This window comes from Helianthus annuus, chromosome 9 (genome assembly GCF_002127325.2).
Source record: "Helianthus annuus cultivar XRQ/B chromosome 9, HanXRQr2.0-SUNRISE, whole genome shotgun sequence".
In the NCBI taxonomy this organism is placed as follows: Eukaryota; Viridiplantae; Streptophyta; class Magnoliopsida; order Asterales; family Asteraceae; genus Helianthus; species Helianthus annuus.
Window position 1 is genome coordinate 67,582,800 of NC_035441.2, and position 26,850 is coordinate 67,609,649.

The 26,850-nt window shown below is 39.0% G+C and overlaps 2 protein-coding genes across 2 annotated transcripts; both read right to left on the reverse strand.

Moving 5' to 3' along the window:
• Positions 1-270: 270 nt before the first annotated feature.
• On the reverse strand, positions 271-936 carry LOC110875831 (leucine-rich repeat extensin-like protein 3). Its single transcript, XM_022124029.1, has one exon. The coding sequence runs from the start codon at positions 934-936 to the stop codon at positions 271-273; it is 666 nt and encodes a 221-aa protein (XP_021979721.1).
• An 8,117-nt stretch (positions 937-9,053) lies between these two features.
• On the reverse strand, positions 9,054-9,965 carry LOC110875830. The gene has a single exon (XM_022124028.1). It carries the CDS (start codon positions 9,963-9,965, stop codon positions 9,054-9,056), a length of 912 nt encoding a protein of 303 aa, XP_021979720.1.
• Positions 9,966-26,850: the final 16,885 nt, after the last annotated feature.

Genomic DNA, 26,850 nt, shown 5'->3' on the forward strand with positions numbered 1-26,850 from the left:
TCTACCTGCGTCGAACCAAAATGCCTATGCTGATGGCGGAGGAGGAGGAGGAAAACGAGAGAAAAGCAAGCGACGCATATGTAACCAGTCCTCCTCTAAAGCACGACAGACGTGCAGCAAATATGCTATCTGCTGCTCGGATGTCAAGAAACGGACGTCTGAATCAGGGGAAAGTGGACATGGAGTGTGTGGTGCTGCAAAGGGGGTCTGACAATGGCAAGGTGGTCATGAAGCTCTCTCAAACTCCTGAATACGACGTGTCAATGCCTCCTACTGTATCATCAAGGATGTAAGTATGTCCTCCGTAGAGTACCCAACATGGTACGGGTGGTACGGATCAGACAATGGCATGATAGGGGGTGTAGTCCATAAACATGGCTCGCTCGATGGCATGAAAGATGGTGCAGTAGGTGGTGCAACATGAGGGAACTGAGATGTGAACGGAAAAGGTGATGACAGTACGGGTGGAGCAGAGACAGGCGGCTGCCTCGATGACCCCTCTCCAGGACGAGGTGGCGGTATGTCCTGGAGGGACGTAATGGGAAGATCAGTGCAATGAGCGTCTGTGGTGTGTGGGGGAAATAATGGGATATCAGTGGGTGTAGACACGGGTCCTACTGGGGGAGTGACAGGCAGCACATATGGTGGGTAATCGTCATCGATCCACCCGTTGCGGGTGTCAGCATATCGTCGATCTATATGAGCAGCAAAAGGTGCACGGTCAAACAATACCGGCACGGGATCAGGTAACGGTGCATCAACAACATGGTCATCCACCAACGGTGGAACAACAACGGGAAGATCAGCAATGGGTATGTCATCAACAAGAGGTGCAATGGATGGTGCATCATCATGAACAGGGTCATGCTCTAGTGTAGGATCAGGAGCAACTACAGGCTTTGGGGCCATGACAGGCTCCGGGTCGACAAGATCCATGTCAAAATCACCAGGGATGTCGAACAAAAGGTCAATGGGAGCTACGGGCGCCTCTAAGGGCTGGTCCAAGTGAATAAACTCGATCTCCTAGTCAGGATCGAAATCAGGGGGAAAGACAGGATCAAAATCATCATCGACCTCGTGGTCAAACTCGAACTCATGTGCGGGAGCAGGTGCAGCTGATAACGCCATGTCGGGGTCGGCGTCAGGAGAGTGATGCTTCACTCCCTGGTCATGCAGAGACGTAGATGCCACAGACTCAAATGAATCTGGGACAAGTGAACCAACAAGAAGCTCCTCTACAGGGGCCTCAGCAATGGGAAGAATAACGTCAGCGTCAATAGGGGCCCTGCCCTCATAGTCAGCCTCAGGCGGATCCTCCTCGAATAGATCAATGTCGTCATCAGAAACGACATCGAGTGGCATGTCTACTACTGGAAAAGCAGCAAGCGGTATAGGAGCAGGGATCACCGCAAAAGGTAGATCCCCCGCAGGAATGCCATCAGAAGGCTCAACTCCGACGTCTGGCAGCGCGAAGGGCTGGAAATCATCATCATCAGTGCTGGTGGTGTCTGATGTGTAGACCTCTCGCTCTGACGGAATCTCGTCATCTGACATAACTGCCATAGGATCCAAGGTGTCTGATACTCATGTGTCTGAGGATGAAACCATGGTGTCTGTAACACAACCATACATATGCACAAACATCAACATAATATCAGGTAAACATGTAAATCATCATAAAGCAAACAAATAATTCTCCTAGTCTTCTAGACTACCCTCCTAGCCTCTCAGACTAAACCTCCTAGCCTCTCAGACTAACTCCCTGGCCTCTAAGACCAACCTCCCATTCTCTAAGACTAAACCTCCCCAATCTCTAAGATTGGCCCCTCAGTCTTTATGACTGAACCTTCCCAGCCTCTGAGGCTGAACCTCCCTAGCCTCTAGGGCTGAACTCCCTCAGTCTCTAAGACTTAACCATAAATTTTGAAAAAGTGTTTGCACTTTTTGTTCGTAAAAATGTTTTGTGTCCTAGATCTGGACGTCTTAGTGTATGCAATGTAAAAATATTTTCGTGAGAACCCTAGGGATCATAGTCTAGACACAAGAAAGAATCCTAGTTCGCTATGATCAATGCTCTGATACCAAGCTGTCACACCCTGGCTTTTGCGGAAGCGTGGGTTTATTTGGTGTTACTTCTTAATACCATAGCAATTATCATAACCATGCTATATGAAAATAAAACATATGATGTTCATCCATTCATCAATTTTTTAAAATAAGCACGACAACATTGTCTTAAAAAGTCGACACATCAAACCAAATACAACCATGACATAATGAAAACATGTTCAACGACATAATGAAAGAGATGAAATAAAAACACAGTTTAATACTTGTGACCCGTCCAGGCAAAGGTCACACTTCCTAAACCTAGATGACATCATTATTCCTATGCAGCTTGACGTGATGCATACCGTGCCATATCCACTAATTTCCTGAAATACATGTAGTTTGAAAAATCAACAAAAAGTTGAGCGAGTTCATGTAAAAGTGAGTATGAATAAACCTTTAAAGTACGTATAAAAGTCCCTGGTATGTAGCAATAAGGAAAAAGAGATCACCAATGGGTTGCAAAGCCACTAGTATGTGTGAGAAAGTGCAGGGAAACTCAAACCTAGCAAATTTGTTACCTGGCTTCGGCTGTAAGACACAGTCACCTCTATGGGCCTCCCCGGCCTCACGGGTGTGGGCTCGCTACACCCAAATAGATCTATCACTCTTGAGTCCCTCAGTCCTACAACAAGGATTAATGGCCTCAAGTGTTGTACCCACCCCTCACATAATCTAGTAGTATAAACCCTCCCTATGTTAACCATACAATGTAAATAAATGTTTGTAATAATTGTCACATGTATTTCACCCCCGAAGTATAAAACTGAAAATAGTAAAGAGAAAAGGGGGACATGAACTCACAGAAATGCGTATCCAGAAACGTCAATCTCCAACTATAACTGCTGCATGACGACCTACACGTACTAATGCCTATTAGACGGATGGCCGTGCCTTGGCTTAAGGTTTAACATTTTTGGTAAAATAGTTAGGTAACTATTTCGTATTCACACTTCTTATTTATTTTATAAGTATATTTCCTTCCCAAGGATGGGGGTAATAATACATGTATGCTTTATAATTCCGAAAATATATTTTTAAGTCTCACTTGAAAAATATATTTTAACCACTTATCCAAAATGTTTTAAATTCCAAAATATATATATTTTCCCAAAAATATTATACTTTACTTCTTACATTTTCCGAAATAATACTTATCAAAATATACATATAAGAGTATTTTTCAGAAATACTACATAAGTTACGTTTTAAAGTTCGTGTTGTAACAATACTTGTGTACTTTAAATATTTATTTTGTGAGAGCGTTAGTATTATTTTGGAGTCGTAATTTTGGTGATGTAAAGTAGTTATATTATTTTTACTCTAAAAATAATATATCTAATGCACACAACAAATATACAATCACACAAGCGTTTTATTATAAAATATATGAGTAAGGTTAACATACAAAAAGACTTATCATACATTACGTAGGAGACAATGGTAATCGTTGGATCAGGGGTATAATCACGCATGGGACCACATAATCACGCATGGGACCACATAATCACGCATGGGACTATAATCACGCGCGTTCTATGATAATAACGCACGTTTATTTTTTGTCATGTATGTTAATGTAGGTTAAGCCTTGAAGTACATTATACTATCTCTAAAATATATATTCTAAATATATATTTAACAAATTTTATTTACAAAAATCCACCCCCGGTACTTAGTGTTTTTGTAATAAAAATAATGGTGAAGTTTATTTTGAAAACCAAGTTAAAAATATATTTGTAAATGCTTGTTATAAAAATATTTCTAAGTGTTGTAATTCTAGAAAAATTTCGCCAGAGTTTCCTCTGTAAATGGAGGTGTCCATGCTTTTTAGCATATCATTTTCTTTTGTAAAATCAATCAAACAATTAACAATCAACAATAAACAATCTTTAATCATTAATCTTGACAAAAAATAAGCCTAAATCATAAACTCATGCACTTGAAAGTTTGTAAAAAAAAATATGTAGTAAGTTACTAGCATACTTAGTAGGTCTTGTTATCTTTAAAAATATGATTAGTTTCTTAAAAACTTTATTTTTAAAGAATATGTATTTTCACAACTTCTAGTCATGATTTCCAAAAATATTTCTTTGTGGAATTTTCTTTCTATACAAGCGTTCCTACACTTGTTTACCCACTACAAATGCGTTTAGTTCATACAAGATCCGGGTTTTAACAAAACTAGTATTTTTCACTTGGTTCTTTCGAAAACCCACTCATAGATCTTTAGATCTACAAGTTTATAACTTTATTTTTCAAGAAAACTTATATTTATTCAAGTTCAAAGTTCATGTGTGGATGGTTTCATCATTCTTCATATCTTTAATCTTTACATCTTGCTAGTTCATGTTCTTAAACATGATCTAGCATGTTTAAGTGATCAACCATCTTACTTCTACTAACAAATAACATGTATTAAGCATAACAACACAAGATCAACATTATTTGAACATCATTTAACACTACTTCATCTTTTTATCCATTCTTCATCCTTTATGGTGGTGATATGGTGGTGATGGGTGGCGGCCGTAGGTGGGGAAGGAGAATCGAGAACTTTGTTGGTGTGTGGTGTTTAATGGAATGAAATGCTTAACCCTTATGTAAATTTATAATCCAATTCTCCTTTAACCATCATATAATGTGTTTCTTTAACAACAACATAAACCAATAAAATAATCAAAAGAATGGTGGGGGTGTCCCCACACCATGACCGTCGAGTGGGTGGGGGGGGGGGTAGGGGGTTGGGTTGTAATGATCTAGTTACTTATCTTGTTGGTTTTAAAGTGTTTAGTTAGTTTATCATTGTATGTTATGTAATATAAGGTGTGTTAGGGTGTTCGGGGACCCTAACTAGCTCGGAAAAATAAAAACAATGTTTTTGGCAATCTTTTTATGTTCCGGGTAAAGTCCGGGTGTTCGGTTGGATGTTGATCCGTTAAAGTGCTAAATAAAGCTTTAAAGTGTCTTTTATATTGTTTTTAGTAACACATTAAATTCTCAACACTTTGGAAAGTATCTAGGACTATTTTGCCAAGTTTTTACACTTTACTAGTATTGTTAAATGCTGAATTTTTGGTATTTAGTGCAGAATTCTACACTTAAAGTATGTTTTAGGCACTTCCGGCTCTATAACTATCACCTAGTGACGCAGTTTTATGGTCCTCCCCTCCCTACAATCCCTACTAGTGTAGTATTCTATTCCTGGCTCACACTGGCCTCAAAAACAATGTCTATCTAGGTGCTGGCATTGTCAGCATGTTTACTGGGTTATCCGCTCACTGTGCTAACTGTGCTTTCGTGCATCAAGTTTGTCACTAATGTTTGTGTGTAAATAATAGAGTGACAGTATAAAATGTGATGCATGAGTATGTATGTATCAGAAAACAGAAAGCAGTTTAATCATAATTGAAATCAAGCATAGTAATTAAGCACTAATTAAATATTAACTAAATTGTACGGATACCTGGATTTGTGAGGGTTGTCACAGAGATCCCACAAGTAAGCTTTGTATGTTCGGAAGCTCAAGGACTGCTCTCGTTTTCTTTTAACCACCACTTTTACACTATTGAACTCCCCTAGCCTTGTGCTAGTAGTAAGTTTCTTAGATCTTCATCTTCTTCATATTTTTGATGGTTAATAGCTTAAAGAATGGTGAAATCTCAAGAACTCTAAAGAATCATAAACAAGTCTTGAACATAAACTAACAAAGTGATGAAGTAGTGTTAAAATGATGATGAAATCATGATATATTTGTGTTGTTATGCTTGTTGAATGTTATTTGCTAGTTGAAATAATATGGTTCATCACATGGACTTGCTAGATCATGTTTAAGAACATGAACTAGCAAGATGTGAAAGTTATAAATGTTGTGGATGATGGAATCATCCACACATAAGCTATGAACTTGAATAAATACATGTTTTCTTGAAAAACAAAGATCAAAGTAGGTTGTAAACTTGTAGATCTAAAGATCCATGAGTGGTTTTTCGAGAGAACCAAGTGAAAAGTATGAGTTTTGTTAAAACTTGGATCTTACATAAACTAATCACATTTTTGGTGAGTAAACAAGTGTAGAAACACTTGTGTAATAAGAAAATTTCACAAAGACATATTTTTAGAAAATATGACTATAAGTTGTGAAAAACCAAACTACTTAAAAATGAAGTTTTAAAGGAACTAATCACATTTTGGAAGGTATCAAGACTTACTAAGTGTGCTAGTAAGTTACTACATGTTTTTATAAATCTTCAAGTTCATGAGTTTATGTTTATGCTTATTTTTGACAAAGTTTGATAAATAGAGGTTGTATGTTGATGATTGAAAATTGATTGAATGATTTCACAAAAGAAAATGATATGCTTGTAAGCATGGACGCCTCCATTTACAAAGGAAACTCTGGCGAATTTTTTCAAAAATTTCAACACTTAGAAAATATTTTTCTAACAAGTGTTACAAATATATTTTTAACTTGGTTTTTAAAATAAACTTCGCCATGATTTTTATTACAAAATTACCAAATACCAGAGGTTAATTTTCGTAAGTAAAATTTGATAAATATATATTTAGAATATATATTTTATACTAAAACTCTTGTGTGATTATTTGCTTATTTTGCGAACTAGTTATATTATTTTTTAGGGTAAAAATAATATAACTTATAACGCCATGATATTACGACTCCAAAATAATACTAAAACTCTCACAAAACAAATATTTAAGTTACGCAATTTTTATTGCAAACACTAAAACGTAACTTATGTAATATTTCAGAAAAATACTTTCATACTTATATTTTTGGTAAATATCATTTTGGAAATGAAAGAAGTGAAAATATGATTTGGTAAATATTACTAAGTATATCATATTTTTGACAATGAGAAAATATTTTATTTTTGGGAGATAAAAATATATTTTCTTAGTATATTTAGAAGATATGTAATTTTTGTGAAAAATATATATTTTCTTGGACAATACACGATTGAACAAAATAAGTTTATATATTTAAGTGAGACTTGAAATATATGGTTTTGGAAAAATATATTGGGAATATATATTAACATATTTTTATTTGGAACAATACACCGAAATACGACGCCATTACTTGGCAAGATATACAAATACAAATACGAAAATACATGTATGAGATACCCTCACCCTTGGGAAGGAAATACGAAGTTAATATACTTGAGAAGTAGGAATACAAAATATTGATTAACAATTATTCCAAACAATAACAATAATTTAAAGTTAAAATAATTATTTTAACTAATAATTATAACCTGGAATAATTATGGGAACACAAGAAACGTAACCCAAAAACCTTCATACTAAGCAAAGGCACGACCCGTTCGTCTAATAGGCGTTAGTCCACTGTAGGTAGTCGTGTTGGCGGAGGAGACTTGGGTTACACATACTGAAGACGCAATACTGTGAGTTCATGTCCCCCTTTTCTCTAGATTGTTTTCAGTTTTATACTTCGGGGGTGAAATACATGTTACAAACTATTACAGACATTTACTTACATAGTATGGTTAGCGTAGGGAGGGTTTTTACTACTAGATCATGTGAATGTGTAGGGTGATTAAGGCCATCAATCCTCATTATAGGACCGAGGGGCATTAGTGATAGATCTATTTGGGTGTAGCGAGCCCCACCCCTGAGTCCGCAGAAAGGACCATGTGGTGACTATGTCTTCCAGCCGAAGCCCGGTAACAAATCTGCTAGGTTTGAGTCTTCCAGGGACTTGCAAACCATTGGTGATCTCTTTTTCCTTATTGCTACATACCAGGGACTTACATGCATACCTACAACATTTTCAAAGGTTTATACATATACACAAACAAACACATGAACTCGCTCAACTTTTGTTGATGTTTTTCAAACTACATGTATTTCAGGAAATTGTAATGGATCTGGCGGGCGTTGGAAGTTTTTATACTGCGTTAAGAATAAAGATGTCATCCATGGTCTTTGAGTTTGGACGGTATGTCTTATTCCTGGACGAGACATGTTTTCCAAACCTTGGTATTATACAATATCTTTTGACGAGTCTTTAATGAACTCAAAAACAATTTGTACGATTTGTAAAACTAGAATTTGTAGTCTACGTTTCAAAACGATGTTGTTATATTTTAAAACTTATTTAATGGATGACAAACCTATGGTTTTATCATATAGTTGATGTTATAATTGAATGCAATGATATTAAGAAAGTCACACCATAACCACGCTTCCGCAAAAGTCAGGGTGTGACAAGAATGTCGTATATCCGATTCATTAAATCTATCTAACACATTTCGACAAACCCGATTCATTAAATCCATAAACACGGCTGGTGCATTCGTCAATCCGAAAGACATTACTAGAAACTCGTAATGTCCGTACCGAGTTCGAAATGTAGCCTTGGACACATCTTCTTCTCTTACCTGTAGTTGGTGGTACCCCGATCGTAAATCGATTTTCGAGAACCAACTCGCTCCTTGCAATTGATTGAATAGATCGTCACTTCTAGGCAAGGGATAATGGTTCTTGACTGTCAATTTGTTTAATTCTCGATAATCGATGCACATCCGCATCGCCCCATCTTTCTTCTTTACAAATAGCACGGGTGCGCCCCATGGTGATACACTCGGTCATATAAAACCTTTGTCGAGTAATTCTTATATCTGGATCATCAATTCCCGCATTTCGGTAGGAGCTAACTGATAGGGTGCTTTAGCCACTGGCTTTGCATCCGGATTTAATTCGATCCGAAATTCCACCTCACGCTCGGGTGGAAGCTCCGGTAAATCATCTGGAAACACATCCGAATATTCATTTATAGTCTTCACATCTTCCATTACGTAGGCTAAAAATGCCTTACTCCCGTTTCGGACGTACTTGGCCGCTTGTACAAGGGTGCACAATTTGGGTTTAACTTCCCTTTCCCCATATATCGTCACTTATTTGCCACCGGGTGTCATCACATGAATAACTTTATTCTCACATTGGATCTCCATATGGTTTTGGGCTAACCAATCCATACCTACAACAACTTTGAATTCTCCCAAAACCATCGGAACAAGATCGATATTAAATTCTTCATCATCTATCAAAATCTTAAAGTTTCTGCATACTTCGTGTAATAAGTAACTTTTACTATCAGCCATTTCTACTTCTAGGGGCGTTAGCATCTTTTCAATCACAAAGGAATGGTGATGCAATAATTCATTTGAAACAAACGATCTACTAGCCCCGAAATCAAATAACACATACACAGGTATTGAATTAACTAGAAATATACTTGAGACAACTTCCGGGTGAGTTTTAGCTTCATCAGATGTCATTTGAAACATCCTTCCTCGTGCTTTAGTCGACTCCTCTTTCTTTCCTTCCCTTTTTGCCCCTTGGAGTTTTGGGCATTCTGCTTTAATGTGTCCCGGTTGAAAAGAATTATAACAAGTCTTTGGATTGTTGGGACATTTGTAATACAGATGGCCTTCCTTTCCGCAATTGTAACAACCCTTCTTACCGAATAAGCATTCGCCCTTGTGGAGCTTCCCGCAAGTTTTACAACTCGGGATTCCACTTTTCGACTTCTCCTTTTTTCCATGGTCTTGATACTTTGCCTTCTCTGATGGGCTTGGGTTGGTAGGTTTTTCCGTTGGCCTTTTCTCACCTCGTTCAATTTGTGTCTTTAGCTCGATCTCTCTATCCCTTGCCCAATTTATTAGCTCATTTAACGTTTCACACTTAGAGGGATTTATAAATTCTCGGTACTCAGCCTTCAACATATCATGATAACAAATAATCTTCATCCTTTCTGTCCCCACTATCTCCCGACAGAACTTCATCTTGTCAAGGAATATATTCATTATTTCATCTATCGTCTCATCTTTTTGTCAAAGTCGTAAGAAGTCTTCCTAAATTCTATCGATTGCGGATTGTGGGCAAAGATATTTCAAGAAAGGCTCTTTGAACTCTTGCCATGTTAAATCTTGGATTTTATCTTCCCCCCACTCCTTGCAATATGCATCCCACCAATCCTTAGCTTGGAGTTGGAAGAGGCCCGTTGCAAACATCACTTGATCCTCCTTCTCGCATCTACTTCTTACAAACACCACTTCAGTACTTGAAATCCACCTTTGGCACGCTATTGGATCAATCTCCCATTTGTATGGTAAGGGGTTACATGCCATGAACTCTTTATATGTGCATCTACGAGTACTTTTCTTCCCTTGTATTTCGCCTATCATTTCTTTTAATTCATCCAACTTGCTTGTCATCATCGCTTATACCATCTCTAGTACGTGGCTTTCCACTTCTTGGGCCAACTGAGGAATGTTCGCTTCTATCGCCTTTCCAACTTCTTCCGCAATCATTGTCTTTATTTCATCTTGGCTTGCCGCTTCATCATCATTCACATTTACCACGTCTGCCATCTACATAAACATTTACCACAATCGTTAATTTACGTACTTCACCTCTTCGCATGTTACTTCAGGTCATTACTATCATATATTATTTACTTTCGTCTCCCATTCATGGTTACATTTCATACTTATGTGTTCTTTATACTGTATGGCCAAAACGGCCAAGAAGCATTCGTATGTCATCATATAATCGGATGACTTATCCTTCCATACATTCGTCATGGATGATAAACTATGTCGAAGATTCAAGTTTTTAACCCGTTATGAAAGGGTTGGATGGATTAAAGATATAGATGATGTAACAACATGTGCAATATCCATTCCTAACGGAAATGCTAGTTGAAAGAAGTAAATAGTAGAAAGAATGAATTATTGCTATGCAGCGTACAGGGCTATATGCGACCTTGTACGATGCATTATTAGTTTTTTTATATTTATACGGTGTACTGAGCGAATACTAACCGAAACGAGTCCTAAATAGATAATATTATTATTAAATCGTCGAAGTTGTCAATAACGCGCGTATGTCCGTAATGTTTGTGGAAACCGTAACGTATCCTAAATATATAATATTATTATTATATCATTGAAGTCGACGTAACGAGCGTATGTCCATAACGAGCGTCGAATCTATAATGAGTCCTAAATATAAAATATTATTATTACATCGTCGAAATCATCCGTGATGAGCGTATGTCCGTAACGTTTGTCGAAACCGTAACGAGTCCCCTAAATATATAATATTATTATTTTATCACTGAAGTCGTCTGTAACGAGCGTCGAATCAGTTATAGGTCCAAAATATATAATATTATTATATCGTCGAATTCGTTCGTAACGATCATATGTCCGCAAAGAGCGTATAATAATCATTAAAAAATAAATATTTCGACTTCGACGTCAAAATTGACGTAACGAGCGTATAATAATAATAATTAAAAAATAAAAAAAATTATTTCAACTTCGACGTCGAAGTCGAAATAACGAGCATACGTCCGTAACGAGCGTATAATAATCATTAAAAAATAAAAAAATTATTATTTCGCCTTCGACGTCGAAGTCAATGTAACGAGCGTATAGTAATCATTAAAAAATAAAAAAATATTATTTCGCCTTCGACGTCGATGTCGTCGTAATGAGCGTATGTCCGTAACAAGCGTATAATAATCATTAGAAAATAAAAAAATTATTTCCACTTTGACGTCGAAGTCTTCGTAACAAGCGTATAATAATCATTAAAGTTAAAAAAATTATTCCACTTCCATGTCGAAGTCGACATAACGAGTGTACGTCTGTAACGAACGTATAATAATCATTAAAAATATTATAAAGGACTAAAAATATATTACTTTTTTTGCTTTCAGGATGATGATGATGGACGATGACATGGATGACCAGCTCGAGTTGCAGGAGCTGGTGGAGCATGTGAATGCATTATGTCTACCATTTCCATCAATCACGTGCTTGAGCATCAAATATATTGCATCATAGTTAATTAGTTTGAACAAGACTTGATTTGTAATAAGAGGACATATTAGGGTTTGTAGTAGGTACGCACGGGTCAAGAAAGGTTGATCCGCATGAACCAGGTGCGCTGATTTAGGGTTTGTTATGTTGATCTGTGCACATAGGTAGATCCGTATAGGGTTTGTTATGTTGATCCGTGCGCATAGGTGCGCTGATTTAGGGTTTGTTATGTTCATCTGTAGTTACTTGTTGGTGCGGACCTGCTTGTACTATAAATAGGCTTGAGTCTTGTTTATTTAGAGACATCTTTGACTAGAAAGGGGAAACTCTGTCAAAGTGATTTCATGGTTTTGTATTGTTAAACAATCAATAGAAATCATTGTTAATTAGCTTGTTCTTGTTCAATCCACTGTCGTACTTAGATTTCGCAAAAAATACGAGAACTTCACAATCAATTGTGCATTCAAGTGCATTGGAATCGATCCAAACACGTTCTCTGAAGTGGTATCAGAGCGGGAGATTGATTGCAAGGACTGAAGATACAAGAAGATTCAAGCAAAATCAGAGCTGAATTACATCATTTTCTACTCTTTCTTCTTCTACACTTCTTTTTCAATTTTAAAACACAAATTCACGTTGAATCCAGGGTTAAAATTGACTGATTTTCAAACATGTCGTGTGAAATCACATTTTAAACAATCCTTGAAAGTTTCAGATCAAAATTCGAGCTAAAACTTTGAAAAATCATTGAAAAACAATGAAAAATGCAACTGAAATATGTGCAGGTGGTTGAGTAGGTTCGCGCGGATCCAAAATTGTTGTTTGCGCGGATCTGTGTTTTGGTTATTAGTACAGATTTGTTTCAGTGGGTACGCACAATCAGTATTTTTGAACATAGTTCATCTGCATGGACCCATAAAGGTCAATCCGCACGGATCATACTTTGGTGGATTCGCACGAATCTAGGGTTTGTTATTCACAGTCTACTCAATGAAGCACGCACGGATCAAGAATTTTTCATCCGTCAAGAATTTTTCATCCGAACGGATCTAGATACTCCATCCGTGCGGATCAAGAGTTTCAAAGTTGTTTGATACTTTGTTGATTGTTTGCAGGTGATTCTCAAGCATTTCAAAATCATGGAAGGGGAGTTTTACAACGAGTTTTACGATGCGTTCACGTCCTTTACAACATCCACACCAAAGAGCATCTCAAATGCTATTTCGGAAAGTTTGAACTTTGATAATGTGTACGAAACTCATCAAAAACCACCTTAACTAATGAATATAGAAGATTATAACTGGTGGAAAGACATATTTGAGAATTGGGTGAAAGCTTATGCTTTTGAAAGTTGGTTTTTGTTAAAATTTGGGTATACTAAACCTAAAAATGATAAACAAGAAGAAATCCCATTGGAAAAATATGAAGATGACGATAGAAACGTATTCTCTAATGAACAAAAAATGATTGCATTGATACAACAATCAGTTAGAGATGATATTTTGTCGTTACTCCAACACAATGAAACATCAAAATCAATTTGGGATGCACTAAAAGTTAAAGCTGAAGCTGGAAAAGAGATAGTGAAGAACAAAAAATCATTACTTAAGAAAGAGTTCGATCTGTTCAACTGTCTAAAGGGTGAAAATGTCCGACAGATGATAGAACGGTTCTGTTGAGCTAGAAAGATTTGGTATCAAAAAGGACAGAGAAGAAATCATCGACAAACTTATTGAGGCATTACTTCATGTAGATGATTGGCAAACCTTTGTCATGATTATGAAAAATGATGCAAAGTTTGATGATTTTACTTTAGATACGTTGATTGAAAAAGCTGGAAGGGCATGAGCTGGAACTTCAAAAACAAAATAAGATGAACAGCTCGAATTATTAGCAAAATGTGAATATGTAGTACCGAGGAAGCATGTTATCGAACAATCAATCATCAAAGATTGGTACTTCTTATAGTGCTGAAAGTTCAAATGATTCACCAAAAGGCAGTTCTTCAAAGTATGATTCTGGATATCATTCATCTTGAGCATCAAACAAATCCAACCCATATGTGGTTCATTGCAACATTGCTTTGAATTTGAAAAATTCTCAGAGTATGAATGCTGATTCAGCCAAGCAATAGATGATCTTTTTAGCATCAATTCTGGAATCTTATGAAAGTTTGGTGGCGGGTAGAATTGGAAACCCAAACATGACCAAGGAAGACTACGACCAAATAGATCCAGAGAAGATGGAGCTGATCGACATCAGATGGTGCACGGCTACTGTAATCAGGAGAGCTCAAATATTCATGGAAATTACCAGAAGGTAATGTCTTGAAGGTCCCACAACGAAACTGGGTTTTGATAAATCCAAGGTTACATGCTTTAGATGCAAACAGAAACGACACTTCAAGAGAGAGTGCTCGAATCAGGGTATTGATGAAAGTGTAAATGTCACACCCCTTTCAGAGGCAGAAACACGAGGTATGATCTGAGTGGTTCTCATTGCATATGATAAGTTAACATGCTGCATGATATAAAATAAACTGCATCTTGCCATTCAAAGTATAATTATTCAAAATACAGAATTTAGTTTAAAGTTTACATCATAAACAAAAGATAATTGTTTGAAAGTTTACAACACCATTTCGTTAAAAGAATCAAGGTTTTGCTTCCTATATCACCACAAGGAAGCGGGATATAGTAAACAAATCCATCAAAAGTTGGCAATGGAGAATGGACACTTAACATCTTGAAACACAACACTACATCTTGACAAAAGAGTCCGCGAGCATATCCACTAATTTCCTGAAATACATGTAAGTTTAAATTTCATCAACAAAAGTTGGTGTGAATTCATGCAGGTTGTGTAAAATATAAGAGTTGTATTTGTATAAAACATGGTATGTAACTATAAAATATAAGTTTATAAGTTGTAATGAAAGGGAATCGAGATCGCTAACGTTTTGCAAGGTTATTAACATTTGTAACTGTTGGGAATCAGTGGTGTCAATTTCACTTTTATCAAAAACGGGTTTGATATATTTTATTAACTAAATATATAATTAATAAAATACACAGCGGAATAAATATAAAAAAATCGACACCAAAAGTGAACCGAACAGGAGCATGGTTATAAACATGCAAATACGGTATACAAAATAATTAATCTACCGATGAGAAAAATTATACCCTCTTGGTTAATAATAACCGTGTGAGACACCGAGGTACAACGAACTAGTGCTAGACACGAACACGAACCGAGCGACGGCAACTTGACTTGGTCGGTCGATCAAAATCACCCAAGAAAAAAAAACACCTTAAAAAAAAACACCTTCTGCTTTGGTTTTGATGGCTAGGGGTTGTATTGAAATTGCAAAAGGAAAAACAAATTTCCTTTTAAGCTTTGATGGCCAGGTTTTTCTCACAAAGCAAAAAGGAAAAAAATTCCTTTTGGTTTTTCGGCAGAGCATGATTCCAAAAGGATGATTATTATATTATATATAATAATATAATTAGGTTAACAATTAACCTAATCACCTTTTGGTTCCTAAAGCCCAACACATCTAGTACAAGCCCAAATGTCATACGAAGCCCGGAAAATAAAGTTTAATTAAATAAGTAATTAAACGTTACATTATTTATAGCCCGTATAAATAATAAATCCCGTTTTTCGTGGATATATAATTATTTTAGATAATTATATATTTCTTTCTGTTAATTGTTCGTGGTTACCAGTTAACCAAGTTAAGTGGATTTAATGTTCGTTGCCCAAGGTGTAACTCTTACGGGTCATAGCTCGGTCAGCAGCGTTGACTTATCGAACCCGTACATATAAATCCAACAATCTCCCACTTGGACGGCTTTCGATAAAATACTCAACGCAGACAGGCAGCGGCGCTATAGCTGTACATGGCTGCCCCTAACAAGGTATGACACTTTAAAATGATTAACCAAAACACCTTGCCATTAGTAACAACTTACTATTGCAAGACAATAGACTTATGGTAATTTTCGTCATTCATCCTTTCTGTAAAAGAGATAAATTGAATCAATTAGACATGGATTAAGTTCATTCTCATATGGTGTTCAATTATTATTGTTCTCGATCAAGAGTCAAAGTGGTCCGAACAAACACATAGTAAGTTTGGGTAAGGCCTTACACTTCACCAGTTTGAATCAACGAGGGCGCCATAATGTCTAACTATTACATATCATGTAAGAGTACAGAATCCCATATCGACTACATACAACTCCCACTGAACTTCAGAACTATTCCCAATTAAAGCCTTTGTGACTGGCAGTTACGCGACAGCGGTTGACAGTAATCAAAGAATAATCCTTGGTAAACGGAAGTTCTAATATGTATCTCAGGTCAAAGGATACTAAATGAGTATACCAATATCAAATCATCTTATGACTAAGATCCATGAAGATGATTTGATGCAAGTTACATCCAACGTCATTCTCAACGAGGTCTGTGAATTTGGAAGTCAACACCTTGAGTCCAAAGTCAGAATAGTCTTAGTTCAGAATCGTTCCCACGAGTCTGACCGACTACGGATAGTTTAGAATGCAAGATTCACGGATTAAACGTATTAAAATCGAACACAGTTATAAGATTCAAAATTACATTTAACCAGTAAATCAAAATTGAATTCAAAAGTACAACTGTTAAAAGTTCGTACATCCAAATACTAAATCAAAATATACTGCTAGCTAATCTAAGCCCGATAGCACCCATGTGCTGATCATGCTTATCCTGAGTCATGGGCTTAGTAAACGGGTCTGCTAGGTTTTGATCTGTGTCCACTTTGCTTATCACGATGTCTCCACGTTCCACAATTTCCCGTATGTAGTGGAACTTTCTTAAAATGTTCTTGGCCCTGTGATGAGACCTGGGCTCTTTGGCTTGAGCAATAGCACCTGTGTTATCACAGAATATCTCGATGGGTTTCTTAATGCTTGGAACCACATCGAGGTCGGTTATGAATTTCTTCATCCAAGCAGCCTCCTTTGCAGCATCTGATGCGGCTATATATTCAGATTTGGTGGTTGAATCCGCCACCACACTCTGCTTGGAGCTCTTCCATGAGATAGCTCCTCCATTTAGAGTGAATACCAAACCTGATTGTGAGCGAGAATCATCTCGATCAGTTTGAAAACTAGCATCAGTGTAACATCTTACAATGAGCTCTTCTTCTACTCCTCCAAATACTAAGAACACATCTTTAGTTCTTCTCAGATACTTTAGAATGTTCTTGACAACAGTCCAATGGGCGATTCCAGAAGCTTGCTGATAACGACTATTCATGCTTAAAGCATGTGAGACGTCAGGTCTAGTACATAGCATAGCATACATGATAGAGCCAATCGCTGAAGCATATGGAACTCCTTCCATTTGCTTAATTTCAATGTCCGTTGAAGGAGATTGCGATTTGTTCAACACAGTACCTTTAGTCATAGGAACACCTCCTTTCTTGGAGTTTTCCATCTTAAAGCGTGTCATCATTTTGTCTATGTATGTACTTTGACTTAGCCCAAGAAGCCGCTTAGATCTATCCCTATAAATCTTGATTCCTAGAATATAAGCTGCTTCTCCAAGATCTTTCATTGCGAAACAAGTTCCCAAATAGTGTTTAACTTCGTTAAGCATAGGGACGCTATTTCCAATGATCAGTATATCATCCACATACAGGATGAGGAATGATATAGTGCTCCCACTAGCCTTTCTGTAAACACAAGGCTCATCTTCATTTTTGACAAAACCAAACTCTTTGATCTTTTGGTCAAAACGAAGATTCCAGCTACGAGACGCCTGCTTGAGTCCATAAATGGACTTATTCAGCTTGCACACCCTATTAGGATATTTCGGATCAACAAAACCGTCTGGCTGAACAATATAGACATCTTCAGAGCGATGGCCATTAAGAAAAGCGGTTTTGACATCTATTTGCCATATCTCGTAGTACGCGGCTATGGCAAGCAATATCCTAATCGATTTGATCATAGCAACGGGCGAGAAGGTTTCATCATAGTCAATACCCTGAGTTTGAGTGAAACCCTTCGCAACTAGCCGTGCTTTAAAGGTGTGTACATTTCCATGCATATCGGTTTTTCTCTTGAAAACCCATTTGCTCCCTACTGCCCGGGATTCGGGGGGTAGCTCAACCAAGTCCCAGACTTGATTATCACGCATAGATTGCATCTCAGCGTTCATGGCTTCCAGCCATTTCGCAGATTAAGGATCTGAGATAACAGATTTGTAGTTAGTAAGTTCGTCATTAGACTCATCTACTACCAAGACTTCAGCACCTTCGATGTGACAACTCGTATTTCGAACCTATCTTTATGTAACGTTATGTAATTATGTGAACTTTATTAATTGAATGAATGTATGTTATGTTATGTTATGTGTTATTATGTATTCGAACCGACCGCACAACACCCGTCCAACCGCACAAGCCCAATTGGGCCGTACTTCTTGTATCCGAAACCAAGGGCAGCCCAAGGGAGGGTTCGGCCCACTCGTTTATACCTATGCACACATCCAACGTAGGGATTGTTTCTCATAGCTTGCACAACACATCAAAACCCTAACTCTCTCTCTACTCTCCTCTTTCTGGTTCGACGGCAACCCTCTCCCTTTTCGAAGCGAAGGCCGACAGGTGTCTCACCTCTCTCTCTCACTCGAAGCCTTGGCATCACACACAATCCCCGGTTCGAAGATTGATTCGGTTAGTCTCTTGATAGTCTTGGTGTTTGATTGATTGACTATAAGCGTTTGATATTATGCATGATTAGATGATGTATGATTGTTTGATGTTACTGCATGATTGATTCGAATCCATAGAATGATCATGAGATTAGTGTTTGGTTAAGAATTAGGATTAATGGTTATGCATGAATCGGACGTCATGCAAGTAATCGGCTGATTATATGTTTTGTTCAGATAATGTTAGAGATGATTGTTAACCGAAGGCATGATAATCAACTATGATGTGCTACTGTTCGGATGATTGGTATATTGTTATGACTGGTGTGTATGTTAGTAATCACAACCTTGAATCAGTCAGGGATCATATGAATTTCATAATAAAAACCTTGTTTTGATCGATAGTTGCATAATCTAAAACTGTTGATTGATTGATTGTGTGCAAATTTGGAAAACTGCTAGAATTGATTTGCATTGATTTATGTTATGTAACTGATTTTCATATTAATCGGAATTCAACACCTGATCTGATCGCACAAGAGCTCGATCGCACAAGTGTTTGGTCGCACAACACAGTCGCACAAGTCATAAAGTGCAACTAATTAAACGCAGTGTACAACATAGCTTCTGCATGATTGCACAAGGTCTTGTGGGTCGCACAAGATGGTACCGATCGCACAAGGCTTTGGGCCACACACACAATGGTTGAACTTCACTTATACTGTTGGGCCTCAAAGCCCAAGTCCAGTCGCACAAGATCAACTGGATCGCACAAGATAGTTACTCCATTTATTAATTTGGGCCGTGTAAATGTATAGGGATGTGTTGGGGCTTTCTAGTTAATGGGTCGGGTACTATTGGGCTTCAATGGGTGACTCGCACAAGGTTGTTGAACTTGTGCGAGCCCAATCTTCTGATCACACAAGTTGGGTACGTTATGACTGTTAATAAGATCCATGTGTTTGCCATGCTCGCTATGTGATGTGACTTGTTAGCTTATGTGTAAACATACGTGCATTACTTGAACCTAGACCTGACTTTGTATGGTAACCATGTTAGGACGTGGTTGACCACATATAGCTCAAGCGATCATTTCGTTTATCTGCCGAGCAAACCAAGGTGACTTCACACTCTTACCAAGGCATGGGATTCCCGAGGTTGGGAATGGGTTTGAATAATGGGATTGAACAATTACTTGTACTTACACTGTTACTAGACTATCTACCATCATCCTCGGATGCGAAGGACCCATACGTAAAACCTATGTATACTTGTACTTATCACTGTCCTCAGGTTGCGAAGGACACTTACGTAAGACCTACGTAAACTTATAATCACTACTACCTCGGGTTGTGACAGGCACTTACGTAAAACCTACGTAAACCCCCGCGTACCAATGTCCTCGGGTTAAGAAGGACGCTTACGTAAAACCTACGTAAACCTCGTACGTACTACTGTTCTCGGGTTAAGAAGAACACTTATGGTTACCTCTAGTCTAGTACATACACATATGGGAAGCCCCCACTAAATGAACATACAATTGACTTAGTTAATAACGCATGGTGATGCAACGACTTACTATAACGAACTTCCCTACTGTGAACCCGCTCAACTTTGTTGTTGACTCTCTGTTACATGTCTTGCAGGACCTTAGGCACACATGGAGCTTGCACGGGAGGGGCAATCGTTGTGGGACATGGATCGTGGACGCCATGTTAAACTTTATAACACTTGAACTTGTTACTTACATTGGGTTTCATATTATGCTTCTGCTACATAAACTATGGTTGGTTTGAACATCAATTGTATTGTGTGGGATTTGATAAACTATTTTAATTTTTTTTCTTATGTTCAATATGATTGGTGGCTTGATCCTGGTCATGCCACGCCTCCAAGCGGTGGTACTCCGCGTGTGGATTTTGGGGGTGTGACAGATTGGCATCAGAGCCATTGGTTATAGAGAACTTGGTTTTAATATGGGGAAAACGTTTTTGTTAAAACCAGACTATAACCAGTACAGTGCTCAACGATCCACAACGACACTTCGCTCCACGTGCAAGACTCAACATTCTAGGTGATATGGTATATGTTTTATTGCCTACTTTCTAGAGTACATCGAACTTTGCTCATGGTATGCTTAGATACACATAACCACTATTGCTTGAGAACACTTGTGTGCTTACTCTCTTCTGTCATCGCACTTCTCGCGAACCTCTCTCACTCATGTTCCCTTTGATATGAAGATCATGAGTGGACGCGTTAACATGACTCAAGCCCAGTTGAGTTGACGACTCTGATTAACGAACAAGTTGCTGCGGCACTTGCAGCCGCACAAGCAGGAGGTATACCCTGCAGTTGCAAACTCACTCTATGACCATTAGATCCTACACTCCTAAACCAATTCTTGTGTTAAACCTTGTCCTGTTCCTGTACCTAACAGGTCAACACGCTCAGCCACCTGTTTTCACTTTCAAGAATTCCATGGACTGTCGTCCAAGCACGTTCAGTGGCACTGAAGGAGCAGTCGGACTCCTCCATTGGTTCGAAAAGCTCGAGTCGGTATTTGAAATGTGTGAATGCCCTGAGGCTCGCAGGGTGAAGTACGCCACTAGTACTCTAGAAGGAATTGCGCTGACTTGGTGGAATGCGCAAGTTCAGATATTAGGGCTGGCAGCTGCTAACGCTACCCCTTGGAATGATTTCAAGGAACTCCACAAGTTGGAAGTGGAGCTCTTTCATCTGAAAATGACAGGGTCGGAAATTGAAGCTTATACGAAACGGTCAAATGAGCTGGCCATCTTGTGTCCAACTATGGTGGACCCTCCAATCAAGCGCATTGAGTTGTATCTCAAGGGGCTAGCGCCAGAAATTCAGAGCCATGTGACATCGGCTAACCTTGATAATATCCAGGATATTCAGCGTCTTGCTCATCGCCTCACGGATCAGGCAGTGGAGCAGAACAGGCTGCCTAAACGTATCAGCGCTACTGCTATCGCTACCACTTCAGCTACTCCTGCTACTCCCAGTGACAACAAGCGAAAATGGGAGGGGGATTCCAGCAAGGGTTCAACTTCAGTTTAGTCTCAGGTTCAGCAGCGAAGGACTGACAACTATCAGAGCCCTGGTCAGCAATCTTCGGGCAATCAGGGAAGGGGTGTGTATCGAGGAAATCACCCCAGATGCAACAATTGTAACAGACACCACAGTGGCCAGTGCAACAAGGGTCGTTGTCAGAGGTGTCTCAAGATGGGTCATGAGGCCAAGGATTGTAGGAGCCCACGGCCTGTAACTCAGAACCAGCAGCAGCAGCAAACACCGCAGAATCAACAACAGGGCAACAAGGGATGTTTTCACTGTGGCGCTGAAGGTCACTTCAAAAGACACTGCCCCCAGTTAAACCGAAACCAGAACAACAACAACAACAATAACCAAGGCAATGAAAACAACAACGGTGTCACACCCCCAAAATCCACCTGCGGAGTATCACCGCTTGCGAGCGTGACTGACCAGGATCAAGCCATCAATCATATCGAACATAGCATTTAATAATAAAAGTAGATAATATAATTCAACAAGACATGATTGATGTTCAAAACCAAGCATTTGTTTAAGTAGCGGAAGCATGTAAGTAAACTCAACATAATTAATAATGTAATGTCATAAGTGTTTAAAGAAACAATCACGATCCAAGCCCACAACGACCTGCTCCTCCCTGTGCAAGCTCCATATACCTAACGACCTGCAAGGCATGTAACAGAGGGTCAACAACTAGTTGAGCGAATTCACAGAAAGTAAATGCGTAACAGTAAGTTCGTTTGTAACAGGTGGCTCTACTGGGCCGTTAGTACGTTCTATTGATGGGGGCTTCCCATGTTGTATAACCACTAGACTACTCATAACCATAAGTATCCTTCACAACCGAGGATAGAAGTGAGTATAAGTACACGTAGGTTTTACGTGTGTATCCTTCACAACCGAGGATAGGAGTAAGTATAAATGCACGTAGGTTTTACGTGCGTATCCTTCACAACCGAGGATAGTAGTAAGTATAAGTCTACGTAGATTGTAAGTATGTGTCCTGCACAACCGAGGACAGTGAATAGCATAAGTATGTGTCCTGCACAACCGAGGACAGTGGTATGGTAGTCTAGTATTAGTGTCAGTACGAATCTATTCAATCTTATTCCTTCAATCCCATTCCTAAGCCCTTGGGAATCCCATGCCTTAGTAAGGGTGTGAACTCACCTTGGTTTGCTCGGTATGCTAGGTTATGCACTCACAAATAATCAATCAAAGCCTAGAGTATGCATGTGTCCACAGTCAGTACATGTTGTAAAGTTTCGTATGTAAAGTTCATCACAAAGTGTGTGTAACAGTTAACAGCAGGCAATACAACCAGTTAATCGTCTTCATACAATTCATGCTTGATAGGAAGAACATGTAGTTAGCATACTTCACCAAGTTTACACACTTAACAGGATTTATACACTAGCAAGGTTACACATCTACTGAGTTAACACCTTTACAGTCATGACGGAGTTCACACGTTTAACTTAATTTACACTCTAGCGTAGTTAATCAATAACACCCGCTACGGTTTACCAGACTAATCAATTGGCACAAATTGTTTATATCAAATAAGTGTAACACAGTTACATTCTACCCATTTAAATCCCTTAACAGGAAATCAAAACTCATAAACAACCATAATATACAAAAGTTCGGACAAAGGACGGAGGGGGGGGGTGGTTCCCTGTTTGAAAGTCGGACCATGAGAAGCAAGTCACATAACTCGGACCATGTGGGTGTTATTGAAGGTCGGACAACAAGAAGGAAGTGAAACTCGGACCAATTAGGTGGGGGTGGGGGTTACAAAGGTCGGACCTTGGCCTTAGGGCCCTAAACTCGGACCTATGCCCCCCCTTAAATACCTCGGACCCCTTTTACTTGGCAAAACTCGGACTGCACAAATGTGTCAAAGGTCGGGTATGATGTTATTCAAAACTCGGCCTAATCATTACCCCACAAACTCGGACCCTATGTTATATGATTAAAACTCGGACCTCACGTTTAAATAATGTTCGGACTTCAAGTTTACAACAACAAAATTCGAACATCCAGAGCTTTATACCAAAAAACTCGGACATCATGAGTTTCTTTATAAACTCGGGCATGGCATGCTTTGTAAAAACTCAGACTACATCCTCATGTTCAAAAGTTCGGACCTAAAAACTCAGACACAACACTTATACAAAGTTAAAACTCAGTCTAACAGTACGTGTGAATTCCAAATCATGGCACAGAATCACAAGAATCCAATCAGTTACGTTCTAGTATTCAAACGATTCCAAAACCCTAGTTCGTACAATACATGGCATAAATCAATTCGACAAATATCATCATCATCATACAAGCAAATGATTTCACGGACTAATCATCATCATAATACAATAACCAAGAATCAACCAAAGTACAGAACCATCATATGAAAGCTAGGGTTTCAAGTCTTGCAAGGATCAAGCATTGATACAATCAACCAATCAATTAGAGTTTACAATTATCACAATAAACAATAAACAATTACCTTGAATGATTCTAGATGGATGGTAATCAAACTTGATGCAAAAGAACTTGTGAATCCAAGAATGATGAGGAGATGGTTGTAGAGAGGATTAGAGAGTACAGTGCTTTGGTTTTTGTGAAAATGATTAGTGAAAGGGATTAAGGTTAACAATGATTAGAGTTTCACTAATTACACTATGCATCCCTAAGTATCATATTTTACACATGTACACCATCTCATAACAATTTCATAGTTTCACCACTCAGTTTACATATTTGACAAGTTTATCACAATTAACGCATAACCAATCAATTACACAATACACTTCATTGTAACAAAACGTATACAATTTCGTAGCAATCAATTGTGCAAATAAACAACTAAACAATACATGAACGTGCAATAAATGCAAAATAGAAATCTTGGAAATTCGAGTTGTCACATTATCCCAACTTGAAAGAAATTTCGTCCCGAAATTTGGTACACACTCACTGAGGAAGCTAGGTACGCTGTATTGTTCACTGGTTTTCCTGGGGTGTCACATCATCCCCCCGTTGATTTGGAATTTCGTCCCGAAATTCAGTAGTAGTAGCTTCAGCATTAGTAGTGGTTGCATTGGTTTCGAATAATTGGGGGTACTTTTCTGTCATCTGGTCTTCGCGTTCCCAGGTGTACTCTGGGCCACGTCGGGAGTTCCAACGAACTCAAACAAGAGGGATTCTCTTGCTTTTGAGGACCTTAACATCCCGGTCCTTGATTTCAACTGGTTCCTCGACGAACTGCAACCGCTCGTCGATAGTGAGTTCCTTGAAAGGAACTATGAGGGTCTCATCTGACAGGCACTTCTTCAGATTCGACACGTGAAAAACATTGTGAACTGCACCGAGTTCAGCTGGTAGGTTTAGCTTGTAGGCCACTTTGCCTATTTTCTCAATGATCTCGAACGGTCCGACATACCGCGGATTTAGTTTGCCTCTTTTGCTAAAACGAACCACACCCTTCCAGGGTGAGACTTTTAGTAAAACCCGGTCCCTGACCTGAAATTCCAAAGGCTTCCTACGCTTGTCCGCGTAGGCTTTCTGACGGTCGCGTGCTGCCGCCATGCGTTGTCGTATCTGTGCAATCTTTTCTGTGGCGTCCACTACAATCTATGGACCCGTGATTTGACTATCCCCCACCTCTGCCCAACAGAGAGGTGACCGGCATTTACGTCCGTACAATGCCTCGAATGGAGCGGCTTGTATGCTGGTGTGATAACTGTTATTGTATGAGAACTCCACCAAAGGGAGATGCTTTTCCCAGCCGTTACCGAAATCAATAACACATGCCCGAAGCATGTCTTCAAGAGTCTGGATTGTTCGCTCAGACTGCCCATCCGTCTGAGGATGATACGCTGTGCTCATGTCTAACCGTGAGCCGAAAGATTTGTGCATCGCTTGCCATAGTTCTGAAGTGAATCGTGCATCCCGATCCGAAATAATAGAGATTGGCACTCCGTGCCTCGAAACAACTTCTTTAAGATAGATGTCTGCGAGAGTGGAGAACTTATCTGTTTCCTTAATAGCCAGGAAGTGTGCAGACTTGGTGAGTCGATCCACGATCACCCATATGGTATCATTCCCACGCTGGGATCTAGGTAAGCCCGTAACGAAATCCATGGAAATTTCTTCCCATTTCCACTGTGGTATCCTGGGTTGTTGCAGTAGACCTGCGGGTTTCTGATATTCCACTTTGACTTTTGCACATGTCAAACACTTGCCGACGTAAGTCGCGATGTGGGCTTTCATGCTAGGCCACCAATATGTTGTTTTGAGGTCGTGGTACATTTTATCCGAACCTGGATGTACCGAGTAGCGGGACTTGTGAGCTTCGTCCATTACCAGCTCGCGTAAACCGCCAAAAAGTGGGACCCAAATACGCCCCGTTACATAGTAGGCGCCGTCTTCCTTTTGTTCCATTCGTTGCCTTGAGCCGCGTAAGGCTTCAGCTTTGACGTTTTCGGGCTTTAATGCTTCCATCTGAGCAGTTCGTATCTGTGCAGGAAGACTGGACTGAATAGTGAGCTGCAAGGCTCGTACGCGTCTAGGTAGCGTGTCTTTCCGGCTGAGAGCGTCAGCCACAACATTGGCCTTGCCTGGATGGTACTTGATGGCGCATTCGTAATCATTAAGTAATTCGACCCATCGTCGTTGACGCATATTCAATTCCTTCTGCTTGAAGATATGCTCGAGACTCCTGTGATCGGTGTAAATAGTGCACTTGGTACCGTACAGGTAGTGTCGCCATATCTTAAGCGCGAAAACAACAGCTCCCAGCTCTAAATCGTGCGTCGTATAATTCCGTTCATGAACTTTGAGTTGTCGCGAAGCGTAAGCAATAACTTTATCCCGCTGCATCAATACGCAACCAAGCCCCTGTATCGATGCGTCACAATAGACCATGAAATCGTCGGTGCCCTCTGGCAATGAGAGGATAGGTGCGCTGCAAAGCCTATCCTTTAAGTACTGAAAAGCTGTTTCTTGTGTATTACCCCAACGATAGGTAACACCTTTCTGTGTTAACATTGTAAGCGGCTGTGCGATCTTCGAA

What these genes read in the sequence shown, in the direction of transcription:
- LOC110875831 (XM_022124029.1), bottom strand. Translation starts at nt 936, where the DNA reads ATGGATCTTGTCGACCCGGAGCCTGTCATGGCCCCAAAGCCTGTAGTT.
- LOC110875830 (XM_022124028.1), bottom strand. Translation starts at nt 9,965, where the DNA reads ATGAATATATTCCTTGACAAGATGAAGTTCTGTCGGGAGATAGTGGGG.